Source organism: Cervus canadensis, chromosome 2, assembly GCF_019320065.1.
Source record: "Cervus canadensis isolate Bull #8, Minnesota chromosome 2, ASM1932006v1, whole genome shotgun sequence".
Taxonomy (NCBI): Eukaryota; Metazoa; Chordata; class Mammalia; order Artiodactyla; family Cervidae; genus Cervus; species Cervus canadensis.
The window spans coordinates 44,238,697-44,265,971 of NC_057387.1; the positions used below are offsets into that span (position 1 = coordinate 44,238,697).

At 36.8% G+C, this 27,275-nt stretch overlaps 1 protein-coding gene across 1 annotated transcript in view; it reads left to right on the top strand.

Moving 5' to 3' along the window:
• Positions 1–27,275, top strand: part of DPYD (dihydropyrimidine dehydrogenase) — an 882,445-nt gene that overhangs the window by 735,427 nt on the left and 119,743 nt on the right. Inside the window, exon 20 of the mRNA XM_043460572.1 lies at positions 20,394–20,573. Coding sequence (XP_043316507.1) covers positions 20,394–20,573 — 180 coding nt within the window. The remainder of the gene's footprint in view (positions 1–20,393; positions 20,574–27,275) is intronic.

The following is a 27,275-nucleotide window of genomic DNA, read 5'->3' on the forward strand; positions in this document are numbered from 1 at the left end:
CATAGGATTTCAGAAAAAAAGAAAAACCCTGTGAGTACAGTAATAGTGAAATATCATATTCATACTGTTCATATCTTTGCTATAAATGTAAGTGGTATTGTCAGTATGTGAATTTTTAGCATAAGATCACTTATAAGTGATCACTTCACTAGATCGCTTCACAGAATGAGACACAGAAAGCTAAGAAATTCGGTGATCTCAAGTACAACTGGCTTGCTGTGAGAGAATTAAATGGGTACCCCAAGACTCCTGTAACTTGGGGAAATTAGTACAGCAGTGACCTAAGCATGCAGAAGTGATCTCACTTCTATTAATAGCTGGAAACCCAGAGGGAGTGCTCTGATATGCTCTCAGTAATATAAAACTGAGTAACATGCATTAAAAACATATTCTAAAGGACTTCCCTATTGATCCAGTGGTTAGACTCTGCTTCCGATGCACAGAATGCAGGTTGGATCCCTGGTCAGAGAACTAAGATCACACATGCCACACAGTGCGGCCAAAGGGGAAAATAATTTTTGAAAAAAAGAAATATATCTGAAGAGCACGTGGGACTTGTGTCTTTCTGGAAAAGTGTCTAAAACAGGCGTCGTAGTGGTTCAAGAAGGGGGACTCTCATCTGCTTCTTTCTCCATTCATTTCTTGGGTGAAGCAGCAGTGATTCGTTAATCATCCAGTCAAAGGAAAAGGGGGACAAAGAAACAAATATGCAGATAAAGAAAAGGGCGGAGTAAGGTCCTTATGGTCAGTTGATTAGGAACTGAATCCAACTTTATATAGGAAAACAACTTGTCTGTAGTAGCTTTCCATTTTTTTCATGGATAGATACATTTTATGAATAAATGATAAGTTAGTGAATAAATGCTTAAATAAATGCTTAAGTCCCAATTTTGACCAACTTGTCTGGTAGGTCTTTCTGGCCATTTGGGGTCTTACCCATTCTAATTCTATGTAAGCTATTTTTTTTTTTTTTTTTTTTATTCTTTGAATCAGCCATGGATTTACATTAGTTCCATTTGTGTAACAGTTGACATTCTAGTGACTACATATTGTGATAACTATCTTAGACCAACATCATACAAGGAACTGATAATGAAGAGAACGTAAATAGTTTACTAAAGCCCTACTATAATCCACAATAAAGCTGTATATACATTTTAACTCTGCAAATCTAATAACAAAACTATTATAATGGCTACTGCTTACATTGAATTTACTATGTGTCAGATGCTTTGTAGGCTAATAGTTATACTAATTCATTTACTCCTCCAATAATCTTGTGAGATAGTTGTTGGTATTGTTCCCATTATATAAATGGAAATATCAAATTATAAGATGATAAGTGGCAAAACTGTCATCTAAACTCACATGATTTGACTTAGCATATCTGATTTTAACCACTATACTTTATTGACATTTTGCCCACTAGAATAACCATATTTTCAAAAGGCAGACAATAATAAATGCTAGTGAAGATGTGGAAAAACTGGAGCTCTCATGTATTGCGGGAATGTCAAATGATGCAACTACTTTCAGAAACATTTTGGAAGCTCTTAGAAATTTAAACATAAATTTACCACACAATCCAGAAATTTCACTTCTACATGTCTATCCAAAATAAATAAAGACATACATCCACAAGAAGACTTATACATATATGGTCATGGCAGCATTGTTCCTTATACCCTCAAATTGGATAAAGTTCAAATTCCTATCAACTGATGAATGGATAAACAAAATGTGGCATGTCCAATGGCAAAGTATACAGTAATAAAATAGACTGATACCATAACAACATAGATTGTTTAACATGTGTAAAACTTTATGCTAAGTGAAGACCAGCAGACAGAAAATACAGTTCTATTTGTATTATATAATTCTACTTATATGAAAATGATCAAAAGGAGTAAACCTACAAAGGTAGAAGACTCATCAGTAGCTGCTGGCAGCTTGGGGAGGAAGTGGGAGAAAGACCGTAAGAGGGCACATGGGAACATTTGAGTGGTAGAAATACTTTTAAATTGGGCTGGCTGATGGCTGTACAGCTCTGTAAGCTTATTAGAATTCACTGACTTGCACACTTGTATAGATAATTTTTATTGTATTCAGTTCAGTTCAGTCGCTCAGTCATGTCCGACTCTTTGCAACCCCATGAACCACAGCACGGAGGCCTCCCTGCCCATCACCAACTCCCGGAGTCCACCCAAACTCATGTCCATTGAGTCGGTGATGCCATCCAACCATCTCATCCTCTGTCATTCCCTTCTCTTTCTGCCCTCAATCTTTCCCAGCATCAGGGTCTTTTCCAATGAGTCAGGTCTTTGCATCAGGTGGCCAAAGCATTGGAGTTTCAGCTTCAACATCAGTCCTTCCAATGAATATTCAGGACTGATTTACTTTAGGATGGACTGGTTGGATCTCCTTGCAGTCCAAGGGACTCTCAAGAGTCTTTTCCAACACCACAGTTCAAAAGCATCAGTTCTTTGGTGCTCAGCTTTCTTTATAGTCCAACTCTCACATCATTATCCAAATGATACTATTTTTTTTTGAATGCACATATCTAGAGGTATATTATTGGGCTTTTCAGGTAGCTCAGTGGTAAAGATTCCATCCACCAATGCAGGAGAGGCAGGTTCAATCCCTGGTTTGGGTAAATATCCTGGAGTAGGAAATGGCATCCCATTCCAGTATTCTTACTTGGGGAAATCCCATGGACAGAGGAGCCAAGTGGGCAACAGTCTATGGGGTCTCAAAGAATCGGACATGACTTAGTGACTAAACAACAACACAGCAACAAAGAGATAGATTAAGATTGTTAAATACTGTATGTAACAGAGTTATTAAATATAAAGGTTTGAAATTTGAATTAATAGTGATTCACAGTGAAAAACCTGGAAAGTAAGCAATAGGGATATTGGGAACACTTCAAAGTTCTGTTTCTTTAATTTTACTGGGAAATAAGACATAGTACCTTTTAAAGGAATCCATTAATATTTATAGTATTATTATTATCTCAAATGTAATCAAGTTAAATAAATGTTTATGAACCTTGCCTAATTTAAAAGTAAGCACATTCACTAAGAATTACTTCACAAATAATTCTATGCATTAAAGTATTAAAATTAGACTATTTTCTTACCAATAAACATGATCATACTTGGTATAAATGCTTATGTCTGATGCAAGTATTTTAATTTTTAAAGCTATATGTTATGTAGGAAAAGTTAAATAGATCAGGGAGAGATTAGCTTTGATGGTATCAAAAAGTAACATCTATTGAGAACTTTAGTCATGAAAGTCATGTGACCAAGCAGTGTCATGTAGTGGTTATAAAGAATGCCCATTCATTCTCTGAATAGTTATTTAGTATCTGATTGTACCAGAGATAGTAATAAGAAGCAAACATATAAGAAAAAAATGCCACAAATAGTGATAAGTGCTCCGCAGTACTCTTAAACTAGAAAATGTGATAGTGACTGGGTGGCTGGTTTGACTGGTTGGAGATCTAAAGAGGTGACATTTAGGAGGAGAACTGAATGAGAAGACCACCCAGCTATGTGAAAATACAGAGAAGAGAATTATAGGCAGATAGGGCAAAAATAAAGGCATGAGTGACAAAATTAAAGGCATGTATAGCAGGTACGAGAAAGAGAGGTAAGCAGGAACCAAGTCATACAGAGTTTTGTCAGGTATTATATCCGATGTTCCCATTTTTGCAAAGTGAGATAAGACATTTCTGGTTTTAATCAGTATTGAAATATGATCTAATTTATATTGTAAGATAATTATTCTAGTTGTTTAGATAATTGATTTGAGAATGGTCAACAGTGAAAAGTGAATATTCTAATAATCCAGATGAGAGATTATGATGAATTTGAATAACAAAAATCAATAGATATGGAGAGAAATGAAGTGTGAATCACAGTGTATATTTAAAGGAGAGCAATAAGACTTTCTGAGAGATTAGAATTTTATGGGCAGGAATCAAAAGGAATGAGAAATGATTCCTCAGTTTGGACTATTGGAGAAGTAGGTTGTGAGGAGCTGGAAAATTAAAAATGCTTTTCTGGCCATAGTTCAGAGTCCTAGACACCTTAGTGGAGATGTCAGATAGTTGTGTGTCTCCCTTTCTCTATCCTGCTTTCCAGAAATGTACCAAGCCTTCAAATGCATGTATAACCCATAAATGTTTGTCTTCTCTCTCAACTGGGATGTATATTTTTCCATTTCTTACGAATGCTTGGCAGTATTAGGCACAAAGTAGATACACAGATAAGTGCTTGTGGATAGATGCTGCGAACTGACTGGGTAGATGTCTATATCAGTATATGTTTAGAAATAGACAATAAGCATCTGGTATTGAATAGTTCAGAGGGAAGTTTCAGTTACTCCTTATCATTCATATATATATATCCCAAAGCTGAGATCTAGAAGATTGTGTTAGAGGAAACAATTTAAAGAATAAAATTTGCATCAAATGTATATTTAAAAAAAAAAAAAAGTAAATAAAATGTCTAAAGGGGAAAGTGTCCAAAGGGGGAAAAAAGCCTAAATTTATCAGTGTTTAAAAACATTCTCATTCATTTTCTTAACTCATTTTCTTCAAACATTCAAGAAATATTGCTTCTCTGTTATGTTTAAGTGGTCAAATTTCCCACACATTTAATGTTTTTACGACTCATGGATCTTTTGAAAACTTTCAGACCAGATTCTCCTGGTCTGAAATATACACATTCCTAGTTAAACACCTCTCATACCCTGATTCCACCCCATGAAATCAGAGGAAAGAAAAATAATGATGTTGTTTGCATCTTTTGTTTAAGCTGATAGACTTGAACCAAGAGGACCTGAAAACTTCTTGGAGTTAGAAGTTTGGGTCTGCAAATGTAAACCCTCATTATTTCTGAATCAATTATGCTGTGTTTGTAAGACAAAGACGATAATATGTTTAAGGATCAAAATATCAAACCTGTTTCAGATAGCTGGCTTAATCCTACAGTGATAGACATGTCAGATATTATAATATTTAGCATATTTCCTCATGTGGAAAATGATAGGATTTCAGTTGTCATGCTCTAAGGGCATGAGCCATAATCTCATTGTCATCTTCCTAAATCAGTCACTACATCCTGGATGTTAACTCCATCCTAATGATACCAGATGCAGTAATATATATGAGGTGAGAGAAAAGTTCCATGACTCATCATTGGGCCTGAAAACAATGATGCAAGCTAAAAATCAATTTAATCACTGGTGAATTCAGCATGGGCAAATACACCACACATTGCACATGCCTGGTTTTACTAAATAAAGAATAATGTTGCATATTTATAGGACCTGATGTCTCTGAAACACACAAAGTAAATGTGAATAAGATAAAGAGAGTTAAAAAAAATAAGTCAGCTCTATAGCATTTTAGAGCATTATATAATTATGGAATGTTCCTTATAACAACTTCAGGATGTAAGCAATAGATGAACTTATAGTGTAACATTTCATAGGAAAGACTGAAATGTAAAACACATAAAATTCACTTATCTGCACTTAACTTATTTATCTTTTCTTTAATTCATATACATAGTCTAGTTCATATTCAATCATTGATTTAAAACTTACAATGTATTGATATATGGAGAGGGAATAACAGTCAGATTTTAGTTTATGTTGCCAAAGCATAACAGTTGAAATTCATTTGTTTCTTGGTCCTCATATATTATCTTATATATTCATCTGTGTGTGATAAGTCAATCACTTACAACATAGACGTGATCATTTTAGTCCTGGGGCTCAACGTAGTAACTTGTCTTAGAAATTAATCATCATGGGAACAAAACTCAAAAGGCATTAGTTTCACATCAAGATACACAATTAAGAACTTGAATAGTTATTCTTACCTCTAATGAGACCCACTGTGTCATACATATAACAAGAAAGCCTTACTGTAAATAGTACTTCATAATTCTCATCTCGTTTGGTCCTGACAGCATCTTTTTGAGGAAGGTTCACTGTGATAGATATAAAACAAACAGCATACTCTCAGGAGACTGCAGTCAGAAGTTTTGTTTGATAATAGAATTTGAAAAGAAACCAGATGACTGGTTCATAAATTAGTATCATTGAATGAAACAATAAATGAGTAAGTGGGTAATTTTTGAGTAATAGGGAAAAACTTTTTTTGAAGAAAGGATGTCATAAAATTGCTCTATTATGATCAAAATTCAGAATGATCTATTAAACACGCCTGACTACATCCCAAGTGAATAGAAAAGGTCTTTACTGGGAAGATGCAGCAATTTTGCAGGATACATATTAAAGGAGGGCAAAATGTATTAAATGCCAATATTTCCACAAATCTGTTCAATAGTAAGTTTGATTATTTACCTTGAACTATTTAGAGGGAGTTGATAAGTTTCCTAACTTTAAATTTAAAGTATAAATTTGAAATAATCAGAGAGAAAGAATTCTTTAAAATGGAAATATTGGTCCTGATCCAAAGAGACACTGGCCGGACCTGGATGTGTGTGATGCAGGAATGAAAAAATTAAATAAGAAAACCCAGGCACATAGAAACACAGAAACCTTTCCCTTAGCTTCTCTTGGCTCTATTTTATCTATTCTTCACCAATGGCTAAAATCCAGACTGCTCTATATGAATGTTTCAACATATATACATATACATGTGAAAGTTAGTATTTTAGAACATTGCATAAATTGGACATGATAAATAAATTACATGTTTATCCAGTTGTTGTTATAAGAGACTACTAGAAGAGAAAAATCAAATGACAGCTGCTGTCAAGTTTCAGGTATCTAGAGTGGGACTCCCAGATAAGCAATAATCCATATACAGGCCAGGTTTGGCTGTGATTAACAGTATGTTGATTATCAGGAAGAATGTTAAAGAAGCAGAGCTGCTTCTTTGCATCCTAGAAAGGCATTGATACCCCCAAAAAAGAGTTAAGTGATAATGCAAAGAATTTAATATTTAATGGGGCAGTGAATAGCACAGACTCTAATATAATAGAAATTGAAATAATATCTTATGGTGGGTTGGTCTGAATTCTGAATTATGATGTATTTGTGTAAGTAGAGGAAGAGAAAATGTGTTATTGACAGAAAATGAAAGAGAACTATGCTTGTCATTGATTGCTATTACTCTCATATCCTCACTTTATTTCATTCATTTATTCAATGAAGAAATCACATGCCAACCACAAATCTTTACATGAATGTGCAGTGATGAACAAAACAGATATAGCACCTATCTTTTTACTGTGTCTTTGGAAGCTGAAGAGTGAGATCCGGGCAATGATACCGGCTATACATGTACTTTAGGTACTGAACTAGATACATATCATTTTATTCAATATAGTCCTCACAAGAGTTCTATTTTAGAAAGATAGATAGATAAATAGATTCATAATATATGTATATGTGTGTGTTAGTCAGTCAGTCATGCCCAACTCTTTGAGACCCCATGGGCTGTAGCCCCGCCAGGGTCCTCTGTCCACGGGATTCTCCAGGCAAGAATACTGGAGTAGGTTGCCATTCCCTTCTCCAGGGGATCTTCCTGACCCAGGGATTGAACCCGGGTCTCCCGTGCTGCAGGCAGATTCCTTACTGTCTGAGCACACACACATATTTATTTATTCCTGTTTCTGCATGAGTTATTGTAGTGGTTACAACAGAAAAGCAAGAGTACACATGATTTATGAGAAAGGAATCTAGAAGCAGATAGACTCAGGATTTGAACTTTTGCCCTGCTGTTTATTAGCTGTATGATCTTAGTCAAGGTCCTTAGTTCTCTGGCTCTCTGTTGTTGCTCAGTCACTAAGTCATGGTCCAATGCTTTGTGACCCCCATGGACTGCAGCACCCTAGGCTCCTCCGTGCTCCACTATCTCCAGGAGTTTGTTCAAATTCATGTCTTCTGAGTCAGTGATGCTATACAACTATCTCATTCTCTGTCATCCCCTTCCTCTCCTGCCCTCAGTCTTATCCATCATCGGGGTCTTTTCCAATGAGTCAGCTCTTCCAGTTTGTGATCCATCCAGCCTGGCATTTCTCATGATTTACTCTACATATCTGTTAAATAAGCACGATGACAATATACAGCCTTGTCATGCTCCTTTCCCAATTTTGAACCAATCAGACTCTGTTTCCCCTCTGTCTATTGAAGTAAATAATAAAATTATTTCATGGTGTTATTATGATATTTAAATGAACTTTATTTAAAGTACAGTGCTTGAAATGTAATAACTATTAAATGAATTTCAAAGTGCAGTAAGCCTAAAAGAATTTGAGTAAGGTGTAAGGAAATGATAGTAAAAAAGAACAGACTATTAAATATGTAAAGTACATCAGATTTTTCCACCCTTAAGGATGGTTTTGTTTGGCCTACAAGATTCAGATTTAGGACAGTCCTTACTGTTTCTATGCTTCTTGAGTTCTTTTTATGCCAAAAGACCCTTGGCAGCCAAGAGTGCCCCTTTATACCTTGGGTTCCTTCGATCAGATCAGGTACCCAAGATTCCAAAATCCTACCTAAGCATTAAAGGCCCCATGACTTCAATCCAGTGTTTTGTTCTGAGGTCTGCATAAGTACCTGAAGGACCAGAATACTTAACCAAGCCAAAAGTAACAAAACATTTTAGAATGTGTTCTAAGAGGATAAGTGAAAATCTCCCTCCAATCTAAACACAGAGAAGAAATCTGCCTAATAAGTAAGAAAATCATAGACCTGGATTTCTCCAGGACAGTTTTAATTTATGCTGATTGTCCTGGAGTTTTCATTACCAATTTCCCCATTTACTCTCAAGTATCACAATTTTGGTGGTAAATCATCTGATCACCTTGGAGTATCCTAAAACCCTCAGCCTAGAATTTTTCATGGTGTTGGTAATTTTCCCTCAGGTTAATTCTCATACTCCACACATCATAAAATACATGCCCTTTTAGTGAGAAATGCAGAAATAAAACTGCTTGTTTGATCATGTCAGCCATTCATCTGTAACCATATTCCAGTGATCCATTTTTGGAAGCTGAAAACCAGGCATTTTGTCTTTAGGTTCTTGATCTTCATTAAATTAATAATAATAATAAAAAACCCAAGCATACAGTTTATTTCCCTGATTTTTCCACAAAATCACAAACTTCGTATGCCTCGTGTTTTCCAGCTGTATTGTAAAGGAATTAAGAATGTCTAATGCTCTTTGTCTTTAGGTCTTTAATGTGTAAAAGAACACATCTTTTAAAAAATATAAACCTTTTTGCTTTGCTTTTCCAACCTTCCATCAGTACATACACGTGCTTTCACTATATTAAAATAGAATTTTAGAATTTTTTTCTATAGCACTTTGTAAGTACTTAGGTCTTCCCTGATAGCTCAGTTAGTAAAGAATCTGCCTGCAATGCAGAAGACCCCACGTGGGTCGGGAAGATCCACTGGAGAAGGGATAGGCTCTGGTATTCTTGGGCTTCGTTTGTGGCTCAGCTGGTAAAGAATCCACCTGCAATGCAGGAGACCTGTCTTTGATCCCTGGGTTGGGAAGATACCCTGGAGAAGGGAAAGGCTACCCACTGTAGTATTCTGGCCTGGAAAATTCCATGGACTACATTCCATGGGGTCGCAAGAGTTGGACATGACTGAGAAACATTCATAAATACTTACTTTTAATCAGCTGAACTTTGTCTAACTTTTGTGTCCCAGACTACATTGGCAACTCAGTCAAGATTCTTGACTCACTGATAACAGTTACCGATCACTCTCACAAATTTGTGTTTTTACCAATAATAGATTAAGCATAAAATCAACTACTGAATTATGAATGCTTTGAGTTCAGAAGGGGACAGTATTATTTGAGATGCTAATTTTCACATTAACATTTTTTTTCATTGCAGGCAAATAGTCCTTTTTTCTTAGAATGATAAATGTCTGCTTATATTGTTGAGTATCCACATACCTTTGTTCTTCTTCAAGGTCCAGAAGAAATTTGCATGGCATAATTTGCCCAATAGACGTTTCCTTTCTTGGCTTTATGACTTATTCTCTTTCTGTCATCCAAACCCCATGTGGTATTTTAGTAAATGATATCGTAAATCAAGTTTTCACAGCTGTGTTGACTCTGTTGAAAAAGAGAGATTGCCTAAAATTAAGGATTTTCGTCATCTGACAGCTATTGTTTAGATATTTAGTTTCCTTTTCTTGCCCCACTTTGATCATGGGAGGTGCTGAGCTTGCACAATGCTACATGAAACCCTTGCACCACCACCTGTGCTGCCGCAGAGTAATTGAAAATTACTGTGGTAACTGATGCTGCACGACAGCAATAGCCCAGGATGGTGAAATTTTTTTTTAGTAGAAAAATCTACTGCTTCTGAAGCAAAAGTGACCAAGCCTCATCAAACTGCAGCCATAGCCCCTAACCAAAGAATGGGCTGCATAAGACCCTGATGTACAGAAGACTCCAGGTCTTACCCAGTCTTTTTAGTCTTGTATTTATGTCTGTGAGGAAGCTGGGTCGTCAACAGTAGTGTCTTTGAAGAGGCAGGACAGAAGTCACCATTCTTTGGCCCTGCGTGTTGGGCCTGGTTCACTCATTTTCTCTCTGCTGCTGCTAAGTCACTTCAGTCGTGTCCGACTCTGTGCGACCCCATAGATGGCAGCCCACCAGGCTACCCCGTCCCTGGGATTCTCCAGGCAAGCACACTGGAGTGGGTTGCCATTTCCTTCTCCAACGCATGAAAGTGAAAAGTGAAAGTGAAGTCGCTCAGTCGTGTCCAACTCTTAGCGACCCCATGGACTGCAGCATGCCAGGTTCCTCCGAACATGGGTTCTTCCAGGCAAGAGTACTGGAGTGGGGTGCCATTACCTTCTCCACATCTTCTCTCTAGCCCCTCATAAAAGGCAGATAGAGGTGCTGTGTCTCTGTATGGTTCTTTTTATTATTATTTCTCGGTTCAGGTCATAATGAGATCTGAGTTCACCTGGAACTGACTTTGTAATGGACGAGACAAGGAGGGGGACATAGGCAATCTCACCTGCAGGGCATATCCCTTTGACTAATCAGCTGAGGCTGGTGACTTCCCTGGTGCTCCAGTAAAGACTCTGCACTTTCACTGCAAGGGGCACAGGTTCAATCCCTGGTCAAGGAACTAAGATCCCGCATGCCATGTGACATGCCATTTAAAAAAAAAAAGTGGCCTTTACATGAGGAATTAATCAGCCCAGGCCATCTTCAGTCAAGTTGTGTCATCAACAAAGTGTGAGTAAGATCAGTTCCATGTGCTATTCTGAATAACAGTCGAGTGGGTGACCCATCACCTGTGCTGCCTTTGAGAAAATACTTGGAGAATAGATGAATATATTCTGGTTGGCAAATGTGGTCTGGATCCCAGAACCTTGGGTCCTTGGAAACACTTCATACTCTTAGTCTGTATTCAGCTGAATGTGGGTTAGGAAATTCATCAGAAAGAGAATGACCACAGATGGACATTGAAAAATAACCTTTCAAGCTCCATAAAATTCATTCTTGATTGGGAAAAATGAGGTATTCAGACACTTAGAATTTTTCAGAAAATATATAATTTTAAGGATTAGATATGAGGATAAATAATGTAACCTACAATGAAATAGATAAATATGCAAAACAAAGTGACTCCTATGCCTTTAGGATTTATCAATGAGTAGCAGTTAATTGAAAAAATTAATAAGCTTAGCCTCTTATCCATTAGGCTTTTCCTGAGTTGAAACTTTGAAAAAAACAACTTCTGTGGGGCTATTTGTTTGTTGTCCTTTTTGCCCCCTCTCTGATTTGCTATGGTCAGAACGTAGAAAACTGAACTCAAAGCCAGATTTCTTAATAGGATGGCATTTGGACAGCTATTTTACTTAGTGATCCTGTGCAGGTTAATAACAAAGCTGAAATAAGCCCTCTCCTTTTGGGGGAAACAAAATGGTATTCTGTTGAATGCTAGAATTTTATCACTTTGAAAAAAAAAAAAAAAGCTGCTTGAGAGACCTAAGAGTATAAAAGCATTTGAAATCTCAGAAGGAGTTTAAATCAATGCATTGCTACAGTTACAGAGCAGATGAAAGAGCCTGCTGTCTCAATTGCCAGGAAACTACTCAGAAACTCTCACTTTGATTTCTTCACATAGTCTGTTACATTACTGCTAAATGCAATATATAGGGACATCAGAACTTTGATGTTGTACAGCTCCAACAAATGGAAACTAATATGATAGAACAACTAAGATTTGTGGTTTTATGTGGATATACAAATACATCCCTGTCTAGCTCCCTATGTACTGTGTGTCTCCAGGGGTTGTCTTTTCACCTATAGCTTTATAAAATTATAATTTTTGGTGTTTTATTCATGAATTCCAGTAAGCAGTGCCATGTTTATGTACTACCAAAATCTCATAGGGGGATATTGTTATTCTGAATTATTACTTCAATAGTATGTATTGTGCACCAGTTTCAAAAGTACACTGTAATTTTATACATGTTTGTCAGTACTGGTCAGAACCCAATTCAGTGAGGAATTACTTGATTCCATGCCTTTGGAAAATCTGGTGTTTTTAATCAGTGGATGTGGACAGATGGAGTTGGAAACTGCATTTTCAGCCAACAACAATAGAGATCTGTTTTCCAGTTTCAATAGTAAACCTTGCAGTAGTCATCTAACTATTAAGATCCTTATACAGATCTGTGGATTTCTGACATTATTCATTAAATAATAAATTTGAAATTATTTTTCAATAATGTGCTTCTTATGAAAATCACAAATATGAGCATATTTAACTATGGAAGACATTACAATTAAGATTTTGGAATTTATAGAAATAAGATAAAAGCAGAGGTCTGAAGATCTGAATCTGACCATTGACTCTACCACCTACTAATCTTTTGAGTTGGAACATAGCATTCAATGTTTAGTTTCCATTTCTTCACTCAACTAAACATTTAATAGCACCTTCTCTGTCTTGTACTTAGAATTGGTATGTGGACTAAGCGCTGGTATTAAAAGGCAGTGCCTTAGCTAGAAAACTTCAGAATGGGTGGGAAGCCAGCAGTGCCTCCAATTGTGTGGTACCGTGGACAGTTTAACCTTTCTGGACTCCTAACCTGTGACACAAAAAATCCCTTTTGTCTTTGAAAACAATAAAGCACTATGAAAATACTGCAGGTGTTTTACATTGCTTAAACAGATTAACCCTTTATCAAAATGGATTGGTAAACAGAGATCATAGGATCACTTTTTTCCTTCTTTTTCTGGGAAATCTTTTAAGAATTGAGTAGATAATCCTTCTTATTCACTGTTTCACTTATGGTTTGTTTAATGGGAATATTCTTGAACTTCCTCCAACCACAAAAGACTCTCTTATTAGTATATTTTGGTATGTGTTAAGCATTGCAGCATAATTTCCATTTTTACTTAAAATGTGTTTACTCTCTGATACTCCTCTTACTAATGAATTTACAGAAACTTTGAGACTACTTTGGACTTAAATTGTAACCATATATTTTGCAGTCTGGTGGCACACATTTCTGTCCATCTATGTGGTAAGAATGAAAAGGAAGCATTATGATCATGGGTTTATCTGAATTGTGTCTAATACTTTAAGATCCCTATTTTAAAAATCTTGTCACATTTCAAAATATCATTTGAAAGTTGTGCTACTCTGCTACACTAAAACCCATGCCAACCTCACATGTTCTACTTCTCTAGAACTCTTCTTTGCCAAATTAGTTGCCTAAGATTAGTATTTTTAATCCAGTTTGAATTCTGTTTGCTAGTTTTCTAGTATGTTGTCTTTTACAAATCAAGGACTTTGGCTTTTTCTTTACAGGCCAAAGTTTCCATTTTGACCTCCACCAAGCCCTTTAACTTCTAGATTACTTGATGAAAACTGTGGAGTTTAATACCAGTCTGTCTAAATAATACTACAATTTCCACAGTAGTTCCATCTTCATGAGGGAATTTCATCCTCACAGTGATGAATAAGATATCATCATCTACTGTTTTCAAATTGGAAGGTGGGAGAGAAGGACTCAAAAAGCTCAAAGACTAGTTTCAGTCACACAGCTACTGAAGGGCTTAACTGGGTCTCAGACATGTCTTCCAACAACAAGACCTAAGCTTTTTCTGAGATTATTGCTTAATGCAAATAAAAATAATATCCATGACCTTTTATTGCTTTAGACCACAAAAGTACAGATTTAAAAAATTATATTCTGCCTAATTCATGCTGTAATCATTTATACATGTTATGAAATTTAGTTTTGGTGCCAATCTAGCTTACAAAGTTCTGGCTACTGACTCAGAGGTTAAAGCGTCTGCCTGCAATGCGGGAGACCCGGGTTCGATCCCTGGGATGGGAAGATCTCCTGAAGAAGGAAATGGCAACCCACTCCAGTATTCTTGCCTGGAGAATCCCATGGACGGAGGAGCCTGGTAGAGTACCGTCCGTGGGGTTGCAAAGAGTCAGACAGGACTGAGCGACCACTTTCCCTTTCACTAGTTTATGCACTTAAATATGTTACCTTTTACCTCTCCTATGTGCATAGTATTTAATCTCCATTTTTAAGTGAAGAAAGTTGCACATACTTAGGCAGCTAAGATGTAGTTTAAACCCAATTCTGCGAAACTTCTACACGCATGTGCTTAACCTCTAGGCTATACTACTTGATGTGGCATAAAAACCACTTGATTAGATTTTAAGAAATAGTTCTTCAAGTTCAAGCTCTTTCCATTGTTAAAGCATAAATATTGATACTGTCCTCTCACCTGCCTAATTTGTAGCTTTACGTTGAGTATTGAGAATTTCTCTCAATGTATGTGAAGATTTTAAAAATATAGACCACCGTAAATAGGTAATTTACTATTAATATAGTTAATCTCATTTAATGAAAAATAATGAGAAAGAAGTAGCACCCAGCAACCTTCTGTCACCTCCCAGGTATTTTTACAGTTGCTTTGCATAGACAGGCTCCAATTAAATGTGCCTGCACCTAAAGTGAAAATTCAGGGCACTGTGTCAGACCTCTGGAGGGGACCATTTGGTGGCCATGGGAGCTTTATGGCGCACCTCAAATCATGCTGCACAGGGGGTCACCACATACTCAGCCTCTGCATACAGCTGGCCCTGCTGAGAATCAAGGGCCCCTATTTAGAACAGCTCACTGTAGGGAGATTCACGCTTATGGAAATAATTAATGGTGGCAATGATCCTTATAATGGCACCTGATGCCCTGCTGCGAAGAAAGATAAACCAGCCTTCACCATAAAGAACTTACAAATTATACTGAGCAAACATGTTAACAGCTATTAAGAGTCCTAATCAGAGCTGTTAAACAAACAATTAAGAGATGTCATATAAAATACACCCATTTAGGAATAGCAGCTACATGTTTGGAGTTTTAAAAGGAACCATTTACCTTTGAGATAGAGATAAAGCCCTCAGTGCAAGTTAGGCAAGAACAAGGCACCTTTCTGAGCAAATCCATTTTCTGAGCATCAAATCCCGTGGACAAAGCCCTGTTCCCTATAGTTGTGCTTGCATCCTAAGATTTATTTCCAGTCTCATTACTACTTCATCAGAAAACTACTCTTGTGTTTCCACATATAACATTATTGTAAGTAGAGCTTTAAATGGCCAAAATATTGCAGTCTAATAACAAAAAGCAGGAAATTATTTGTCTGGAAGAAATTTACTTTGCAGAAGGCATTTCTAAGATAAGAAGAGATTCATCCCCACCAGTGCTTAAATCTTTGTTATTCTAAGTGTAGTCGGCAACCTCAGCACCACCTGGAAGCTTGTCACAAAGGCAGAAAGTTGGAACTTGGAACTCACTCCAAACCTACAGAAACAGAATCTACAATTTAATAGACCCTCTGATAATATGTGTGTGTGTGTGTGTGTATCACATTTTTCAAAGAGATAGCAATGTAAAAGCTTCTATTATCAGAAATTCTTTCAGAAAATTAATGTTTAATCTTATGGGAAAAAAAGTTAAATTATTTTAGGAAAGTATATGAATAGTGTGACAGTTGCTTTATGATGAAACATGTCTGAAGTGGTCCCCTCTGACACCCATGCCTGATGGTGGCGTCCAGGGTTTCCAGCATAGCACACCATCCCAGCCATGTTCCATCACCACCTGGGAGTCTCTCCTCCCTCTTCAAGTTCTGTGTCCTCTTCACAGGCTCAGTGTAGCTCCCAATTATGTGAGCACTACAGATTAAAGAGCATACAAGAGTGTGGGGAAAAGAGGAAGTCTTTTTAGTCTTCAGCTAAAGACTATGATCTTCCATAGTTAACATATGATCTTCCATAGTTAAAATACACAAGTCACTCTGATCATTCTGGCACCACTTGCTTGAGTCTGCTCTTTACAAATTGTTTGTGGATTAAGGGAAGTAGTGGCTTCTGTATCTTCTCACCAGGAAAGTTAGGGAGGACTAAGACTAAACTTGACTATCCATGCATTGCAAAGTAGCCAGAGTCCTTTTTAGAGTCCTTTCAGCGGCACGTTTTCACAGCAATCGTGAACATCCTATAAATTACATGACATGATGTGATTTTCAAAATCTGATCTCTTATGTTCATATGGGGAAATGTTTTAAGACTATAGTAAAAGTGTAACCATTAGCATATACTAGAAAAAAAAATAGAATCTCACAGTGAACAAAGAAGATTAAGTAAAGCATCAGTTGACTTTTACAGTTAAAAAAAAATCCTGTGGAGGAGATTATAATGATGTTCTTTATCATTGTTCTGAAAAGAAAATCAACTCTAAGGAAGTTATAACAGGCCTAATTAATGCTTAAATTGTTCTTCCTGAGAAACAGGTTTTTTTATGTGATATAAATGGACTTCCTAGAAAATATTCTTGTCTGTATTTAGTTATTCAATGTTCTTTCCTACATTGTGGTAACATACAGCCCTTCACAATAGGAAATGAAAGGATGAAAGGTTTTTATTCCTGCCTTTGGTTTTGGCTTGTTTTTACTCATACTATATAAGTAAGAAGTAAATAAAACATGAAGACATTGACAATTTTTGTCTACCAGTATCAGTTTTTCAAAACAATAGTTATATTTGGGTTGAAGATAATTGCCCATTTAAAATATATATGCATGGTTTTGGTTCATGGAAAAAATAATTTTTGTTATATGAAAAGAGTTTTTCTGCTGTGAATGTCTATACCTAAGTCACCTTAGCCTGCATGGTCATGAATTATGTAGTATAATCCACTTTCTAACCATGTGGCCTGCCTGGGACAAGTCAGTTAATGTCTCTGCATCTCATTTGCCTCATCTGTAAAATAGAGCTAAAAATTAAACCTAACTCAGTGTTATTTTGAGGACTGCATGATATAATACATTAAAAAGTGTTGAACAGAGTGTGTGGCCCATAGTAAGAGCCTACCTCATGTTATATATTGCATTGTTTTATTCTTCCCACATCATCATTCAACCAAGTTTGACAGAAATTTAGTATACAGAAGCCATTCTGTTTTATTCTGAAATATAAAATGGCCACATTCCCTTAAAACACAGCCATTTTCATCCTTATAAAAATAGTACAGAAAATTCTCCTACTTATACCACGAGCTCTGCTCTTTTTCTTACACGAGCCAAACTTCTCATCAGATCATTCCATCTTCATATCTTCAGTTCCTCAATCCTCATCCACTCCTCAATTCATCGTAACAGGGCTTCTGCCCTATTGCAGAAATTCTCCACCATAAATGCTACTCTCTGTTGACTGATACATTAAATGACACCTTTTCACTTTTGATATTATTGACCTTCATGCAGCATTTGACATCTTGGGTGATGCTATCTTGTGTCTCTTCTGAGTGCCCTTCATTGTCTTCCTTAAGCCTTCATTTTAAATGCTTCTATTCCCAGAATCCCACATTTGGCCTTTTTTATATATACATTGTGAAATTACTACCACTCTTTGCTGAGAACTGCTAGGTGTTCGTTCTTCTTGCCCTTTCTCTGTTTCTATCTATTTCACATTCCCTGTTCTAGAGCCTCTGAATGTGTTTTCAGTAAATTTTCTCAACCAGTCTAGCAATAGCTAAGTATCTGGTAGTGTGCTAGGCATGAGGATTGTAATGAAATATAGTAATTAAACACCCAGAAGGCTTTAAGAGAACTTGAAATAGAATATGGTTTATCCTTCTATTTTCAGGTATTTCCTCATCTACATTCATGTATGACATGAGTTTTCATTGTTGTTGTTATTCAGTCGCTAAATAGTGTATGATTCTTTGCAACCCCATGAACTGCAGCACACCAGGCTTCTCTGTTCATCACTATCTCCTTGAATGTGCTCAAACTCATGCCCATTGAGTCCGTGATACCATCCACCCATCTCATCCTCTGTCACCCCCTATCCTCTTGGCCTAAATTTTTCATCATCGAGGTCTGTTCCAATGAATCAGCTCTTTGCATCAGGTGGCCAAAGTATTGGAGCTCCTTTATTGGCTGCTATCACCAGGCATGATGATATATGCTAAGAATCTAACATCTGGGAAGATAGGCTAGAAATGAGTTTTGCTTTGCTTACTTTTGTTTGGATGGTTGTTTCTTTGGATTGATTTGAAATATGGATGTAGAGAGTCACTGAATTCTAGGTGATAAATTTACTGTTTAAGTGATGGTGGGCCATATGGATGAAGAGGTCCTACCAGCAGTTGTAAATGAGTTTCTGGAGTCTATGTGTAGTATAAAAATTGGAGAATTATCTTTGTAAGTAATCAATCTGGAAGTGTTTCTCTAAATCCACTAAATTCAAGCTCTAACTCAAAGCCTAACAGACTCTCAAATATATTGTTTTTAGAATGATCCTAAATTTCTCAGATTCAGCCTTCCTTAACTCTAGAATTAAATCTCTGTTTTCTAACAAATGGTCATGCAAATAAAAAAAATCTCTCCTGCATATGCATTCATTAAACATATCTCTATTAAGAGCAGAATAAGTGACAAACTCTATGCTAGTCACTGGGGATAATATGTTGTCCAAAATAAATATAGGTTCTTCCCTCCTAGAGCTTCAGTCTATTGGGGAAGGAAGCTGTCAATCAAATAATCTTGCAAAAGTTAGAAGTCAAAACTGTGAGTTAAGGAGACTTTAACCTATATGGAACTCCTAGAGGCCTCCTTGAAGAAGTAATATTTCCCATGAGATTGAAACTGGGGGGTTAGTCAGCCACGTGTAAGAAGCAAAGGCCTTCCAGACAGCAAGGTCTGACGAGGTCTCAAGGCAAAGAAAGAATGTGGCAAATCTGAGAAGAGGAAAGACCTGGGTGATTGGAGCATAATGAATACAAAGAAGAACAACAATAGATGAAGCTACAGAGGTAGGCATTGGTACCTGAGGACTGAGTTAACTGATGCGAGCACTCCAGCCCAGCATGACCACCTTCAAACAAGGTACATGACCAGCCCAGACATGTACCTTCAGGCAGTACATCTCAACAGAGAGAAAATGAGAGATTAAAATGTCCATTCTTATGTTGTGCTGAATTTAACTCCTTAGAAATTCTACCTATTGGACCTAATTTTTTACAGCCATATTGACTATACATGACATATAGTACACTACACATATTTAAGGGTTTCCCTGGTGGCTTATATGGTAAAGAATCTGCCTGCAATGCAGGAGACCTGGGTTCAATCTCTGGATTGGGAAGATCTCCTGGATAAGGGAATGGAAACCAATCCAGTATTCTTGCCTGGAGAATTCCGTGGAAAGAGGAGCCTGGAGGGCTATAGTCCATGGAGTTGCAAAGTCAGACACAACTGAGTAACTAACACTTTACACATATTTAAAGTATACAGACTGTTGTTTTGAAATATGTATGTACCCGTGAGACTGTCCCCACATCAAGTTGATGAAAGTAGCCATAGTCCCTAAAGGTTTCCCTGTGCCCCTTGACAGTTTTTCCTTCCCTAACATTCCTATCACCTGCAGGCAATGACTGACACATCATGCTTAGACCAGTGCCTAGCATATAAAATAAATTGTGTTGACTGTCTGAAAAGTGAGTCTGTTTAGAGAATTAGTTCTTGGTTTGACTGAAGCTGGTACTCCAATACTTTGGCCACCTGATGTGAAGAACTGACTCATTTGAAAAGACCCTGATGCTGGGAAAGGTTGAAGGCAGGAGGAGAAGGGGACGACAGAGGATGAGATGGTTGGATGGCATCATCAGCTCAATGGACATGAGTTTGAGTAAACTCCGGGAGTTGGTGATGGACAGGGAGGCCTGGCTTGCTGCAGTCCATGGGGTCGCAAAGAGTCTGACACGACTGAGCAACTGAACTGAACTAAGCTGAACTGACATTCTGTTGGTTGCTCTACCTTTTCTAGGTATGCAGTGCTGTTCAAAATCAGGACTTCACTATCATTCAAGACTACTGCACTGGCCTCAAAGCCTTGCTTTATCTGAAAAGCATTGAAGAACTACAGGACTGGGATGGGCAGAGTCCAGCCACGAGGAGTCACCAGAAAGGGAAACCAGTTCCTTGTATTGCTGAACTTGTGGGAAAGGTATGTGGTCGCCTCTCTTGGGCTGTCCTTGAGGACTCTGCCTTTTTCATTTTCCATTTCAGGTCTTGTTTGCTCTCCCACCATCCTACTAACAGATGCCCCATTGGATATGATTGCACAGTAGAATCGTTCTGAAGGAGCCTTGATTACAACTGTATGACAGGTCTCTGAGCTACATTTTTATGAAACCTGTATAACACAAGGTCACATAAAGGAAAAAGATTGAAGTTTATAGTATAAAATGCCTCCAAATTCTTGCTTACTGTGGTGATGACTGGCATTCTTTCCAGTGGGAGGCTGGAGATTTCTTTATTCTTTAACCAGCTCTGGAAATTATAACATTACCTTTCTATTTTCAGACAATCAAATCACTGGAGCCCTGAATAATATGATGAAGTTTTTAAAATTAAAATCTAATCAGTATCTTTTGTAACTGCTTCGGCTATGTGTGTGGTTAAATCTGGGCTCAAAAGGTTATGTCCCAACTTTCTCTCTAACTGCTATTTTCAGAGAAATATACACTACATTTACATTTTGTATAATACAGTGATTTTAGCAAATCTTTTCTGAAACAACATTCAGTATTTTGCCTTTGTATTTCCTTTGTATTATTCTAAATAGACAACCATTGTCAGAAGACGTTTCTTGAGTCCTGAATGAGGGGAGGAAAAAATTGTAATTCTTAGTCTTTTCAGCTTGTCACTACATCAATAATTAACTTTAAAAAAAAGAGAGGCAAGTATAAAAAGATTCTTTAAGGAAGCATTTAATAATTCAAATGAATCTTAACTTGAAAGAGGTCACATGAAAAAGAATAGAAAACAAAAACCCTGGGTTCTGTGCTTTCGATGTCAGGGTTAGGGACTCAGAAAGAATAAGAGAAACATCATATAATGATTTACATTTGACTAGTTTTAATTGGAAATATCACTATTCTTCTCTGAACAGATAGCCAAAAATAAGAGCTTCTTATAGATTAATGTGTATGAATGACTCCAAGTCCAGTGTTCAAAAATAAAAGGGGGGAAAAATAAAATCTTGCTGGTTTCCAGGAAAATATCGTGATGAATGACTCCCTGAATAGCAATCAAACAGAAAGGCTGGGTAACATTAATATTTATAATATTATAATTAGCAAGACTGTGCCTAAGCAGTATTATTAGTGTAACTAATCATATTATCATAAACTGAGTCTGAAAGTATTTAGACAGTGAGTGTTCATGCCTTTATCAATGATCATCAATATCCCAAGTTTGTTCATAACTAAAAAAAAATTTACAAATAACTTTATGCTCATGCAATGTAAATATATCAAGTTAATTGTTTCTGACATGATAGTTTTGATAGTTTATGACCATCTATAAAAGCATTGTCTCAAGTGTATGCAGTCATCATGACAGCTGAAATGGAAGAGGCTGCATTGACCTGTGTCATTTTGTCTCTTAAGGACTTCCACACTCATTTCAAATCTTACATATTCAAATAAAAGATGGGTAGTGATGGAGACACTTGTGTCAATAACATAAGTGGAAACTGATTTTCAGATAGTTTGAATCTAGGTTTAGACTTTATTTTGGTAAGCTCAGCCTTCATCAAAATTGTAAGTATAATTTTCAGTATTATCATTTGTTAAAAAAAAGAAGATCTTGCCTGTGTGATTGTATTACTGATTGATTTCTCAGCACTAAGTTGAGGAACAAGCAGATGGTCTGGTAAATAGATCTATGCTCCAGAGTCTCCGGTGAGGGCTGACATGACTCAAACAATAGGTGACTATCTCCTTTAGGTTAATATTCCAAATAGTGAATCAAAGCACTCTGGGTCCACAGTAGAGGTGGCTTCCTAGCTGTTCTTTCCTGGTATGTGTGCGTGTGTGTGTGTGTGTGTGTGTATCCTTGACAGTAATTCGTATTATATTCTCATTAGCTAAAGAGTAGGATGCTGCTTCTTACCATGTTTTCATGCTATAGGGAAACAAGAGAAGATGCAGAGGCTTTTAAAAAGCCCCACTAGAAGTAGCTGGCTTCTTTAGACAGGAAAAAATTTGTTTGGAAAGTATAATTGTTACTCTACTTAATCTTTCACTCAGAGGTCAGGCTAGAATAAATTAGAGTAGAAATTTAGAAGAAACCAATTACAGTACAGTGTTTGAAGATGGAGGAAAATGAGACTTGAGCCATGGAAACAAGGATTTGGCCAAATTAGTCATGTTATCTTTCAAGTAATTAATATATTTAATATATTCTCCCTAATGCATGCCTCACGTATTAATTGATTAAACTTCCCAAGCAATGTTTCTTCATGTGACTTTGGAAGAGCAAGAAGTCAAGCATTTATAGTTTGCTCTGGTCTTATGGTGCAAGTTGTACAAATTTGTGCCTGCAGGCATGAGAGTAGATCCCATAGGAAGGGCAGTCATAGCTCTGCTCCACCACAGAGCTATCGATCGCCAACTCATGGTGCTTGAATACTGTGTGGCATGCGTCTGACAGTGGAGATTCCCCCGCTCCACTCCTAGAGATCCCGATTTAACTGGTCAAAGGTGGGTCCAGGAATCTGCATTTTAACACCTTGATTCTGATGGAAGAACACAAAGATCCATGTTGCCAAGAGGAACGAAGAGAATAGCACTGAATAGAGTCAGAGACTGAGAAGATAGTGATGGACACAACACAGCTTCTTTTGTGGGAGAAAGCTGGTAAAAATGATTTTGAGCTGGAAGAGAAATGACATAGAGAATCAGGAGAGGAAATCCAGAGAAGCAGAACCCTGGGTTCTGTATAGCCAGTGGCTGAACATGCCCATCGAGGAACCAGGGAGTTAGTTCAGCTGTTGGATCAAAGACACGTAAGCAAGAAGAACTGTAAGGACAGAGACAGTTCTCAAAGGAATGACATTAGAGTCCATGCAGACAGTCAGCAATGAGGATGTCTGTGAGGATTAGGAAGCTGAGACTATCCACAGTATCATCAAAAAAGGAGAGGCATCTATAGCCAAAGCCTTTTATACTCAGTTACCTTAATTCCCTCTTTACCTGGCAAAAACCTGGCAGCTCAATAAAAGTGAAATGTTTGCTTGCTGCATGTGGGACAGTGGTTACTGGCAGAGTTCAGAGTAAGCCTGTTGGGTTTCTATGAGGCTTCGTCACTTACTAGCTAAGCAACTCCGGCAAGTTAATTAATCTCTCTAAATCTGTGTCTTAAACTATAAAATGAGGATAACCACAAGTCCACATTCTCTCATTAACAATTCTGAAACCCAAAAAACTCTGAAACCAAATGCTTCACATAACTCATTTGGCAGCAAACCTGGCCTGAACTGATGTGAGGCTATTTATAATCTTTATTTATTCCTCTTAGAGTGAACATTTGCATGTTTACTGCAGAGAGACTAATGTGTTTGAGTCCAGGTTGCCACTCCGCATCTTGCTGGAGGTACTAGGTATAATGTAGTAAATGTACCATTTTTCTTTCCTAAAGTCCAAAAAAGTTTCTGAATTTTGAAATGCGATTCGCCTCAAGTATTTTAGATAAACTGTTGTGAAGAATACTTAAATGAAAATGTAACTGCGATTATATCTTTATCCACAAATTCTTCTTTAGAGTTGGAGGCGAAGTATATGTTTTAGTGACATTAGAAAATAAAATGCTAATATTTGACATTTTAAGGTGTGAAAATAAGAATTATGTTGAGATTATTTGCTTGAGAAACATGGAAGAAATTGCATGCTAAAAGAAAAAAAAAAATTTACAATCAGAAAGCATGGAAGGAAATGACTGCAGTTTTCTGTGCTTAGGATGAAAGCAGAATTCCTAGGCAAGAGCCCTTGAGAGGGAACAACACAGGACAACACAGCTGATTGCTTGGGGTCTGTGTACATTTTCACCTGCTATCTTTACATCTGGAATGTCTTTCCAGTTCACTAGAGAGTAATTAAAGCATCCTCTTCTCTTTGAGTTATTCTCTGACCTCTCTGAGCAGGGTCAATTTCTCCTTTTCTTCTTCCATCTGAGTCGCAACCAGTATCACACAGCATTTGAATTTTTGCATCTCTGATTCTTCTGCCAGACAGTCTTCACCTTTGTATCGCAATTCCTGGGTACCCACTGATACTCCGTAAGGGCTTAATAAATGATGCTTGAATAAGTAAATGAATGAGTAAATAAATGTTGTAAGAAAACAGTTAAGTGGTAGAACTAACAGTCAATATTCACCATGCCATCGTTTTTCCCATTACATCAAAAATGAAAAAAGAAAAATAGTAACTTTGAACTTAAAAGTCTTTTTTGGTGTATGAGTCTAGTAAAATGAGATGGAAAGAAGCCAGAGTGAAAAGAATGAGGTATGCAAGTGAGCGACCTTGATTCCTTCTAGAATTGGCAACATGTACCTAGAGTGTAAGCTTCTTGAGGGTCTAGACCACACTGTGTACCAGTGGTTGACCTGATGCTCATCATTTAGGAGTAGCAGCGTGGTAGCTAAATTGCTGAATGATATATTAATCACTCTTTTTTTTAAAATCTTAAATGTGTTATCTATCTTAAATGACATTTCCTTTGTGAAGTCATCTATGACTGTCTTCCTCATCCTCTAGGAAAACTGAGTCACTTCTTTGATAGTTCAGTTGATAAAGAATCTGCCTGCAATGGAAGAGACCCCAGTTCGATTCCTGGGTTGGGAAGATTCCCTGGAGAAGGGATAGGGTACCCACTCAAGTTTTCTTGGGTTTCCCTTGTGGCTCAGCTGGTAAAGAATCCGCCTGCAATGCGGGATGCCTGGATTCGATCCCTGGGTTGGAGAAGGGGAAGGCTACCCACTCCATTATTCTGGCCTGGAGAACTCCATGGACTGTATAGTCCATGGGGTCACAAAGAGACACAATTGAGCGACTTTCACTTTCACTTTTCTCCTACAGCCCTTTGTTCATATAACCAGTATTGCAGTTATTAGATGATCTTCTAGTTATATTACTTCTTGTCCATCACTGAGCTCATTATGAGCTTGCTGAAAACAGAGATCATGTCTCATTTATATTTGAATTTTCAAGCACCTCACACAATGCTCCATGTTTATAGAATTAAGTTGCACAGACTATCTGTGGTGTCCTTCTTTAGAAGAAAAAAAGAAAGCCAGTTTATAATTAAAATTCCAGCCAGGCCCTTTCAAGAATAGCAAGCATTTTAGAAGAAAATAGTAAACGTGCCAAATTACTTTCAGTAGGTATTAAAATATGATGAAATACCTATCAGTGGTATTAATAAGTGAACATAATGTGTACTCATTAAAAAGCTTTCATTAGGATAAAATCAGAAACACTGTCTGGTGCTTGTATAGTGATTCATAATACAAGGTTTTATTTTGATGATAAAAACCAAAATTGGTGCATCTATATGACCAGATGCATCATTCTCATGTTTTTAAAATCAAAAGGAATATGATTTTATAAAACTACTGCTATCTAGTTGTGGTGCTTTATATGTAGATGTCTATCTGTTTACTTGTCTCTGGTATGTTTTTCAACACAGGGAACAAAGAAGCATCCACAAGGAATATATAATGTCATAAGCATGACTATCACAAAAGTCCTCATAATAACAGTGATACCTCTTGTTTACTCAAAACTTTAAAAGTCTTATGTCTTCATGCTATTTATTCTTTTGTGCTTTTCATTTTTCCAAATTGAAGTTTAATTTACATAAAAATGGACAGATCTTAAATAAACCATTTGATGAATTTTGGCCAACAATACACAAGACCCTTATCTATCAAGACACACAACATTGCCAACACCTCTTGGATTCCCTTCTACATTTGCCCGGTCATTATCTCTCTGTCTTTCCTACCACCAGAAGCAAACACTAATTTCCATCAACATAGGTTAGTTTGCTCATATTCTTTAGCATGATACAACTAGCATTCCATAAAGTATGCTTTTTTCTGTGTCATTATTCTCACTCAATACAATGTTTCAGATTCATCCATGTTTTGAGGGCTGTAAAGCAATTCATTTTTATCGGTAAATGATACTTTATTGTATAAATATGCCACAATTTGAGTATTCATTCAAATCAACATTTGGGCTATGTTCACCTTCCCAATATTGTAAATATATCTGAAATAGGCATTCAGGCATAAATGGTTTTGTGAATACAAATTTTTACTTCTCTTTAGTAAAATCCAGGAGTGTAATATCTGCATCATAAGGTAATGTGTATGCTTTATAAGAAACCTACAAACAGATTTCCAAAGTGATTACAGCATTTTACACTCCTACAACTGCAGATGGGTGTTTTGGTTTTTCCACATTCCAGCCAACATTTAGTATTCTCTTTCTTTTCCATTTTAGACATTTTAGTCTAAATGTACATGAGTACCATACTATAATATTAATTTTCATTGCTCTGAAAATTCATAATGTTCAACCACTTCTTTGTGTTCTTTTTACCCATCCATATATCTTCTTCTTGGAAGAGTCTATTCAGTTCTTTTCCCTACTTAAAAATTCGGTTGAATTTTTAATTACATTTTAGGAATTCTTTATATGCTCTAGATGCAAGTCCTTAGAGGCAGAAAAAGCAGTTGACAAAATCCAGCAACTACTCATCATGAAAACCTAAGCAATCTAGTGGAAGGAAACCCTCAATCTGATAAAGCATGTATAAAAGTTCTACAGCTCATATCGTATGTAATGGTGAAAAAAAT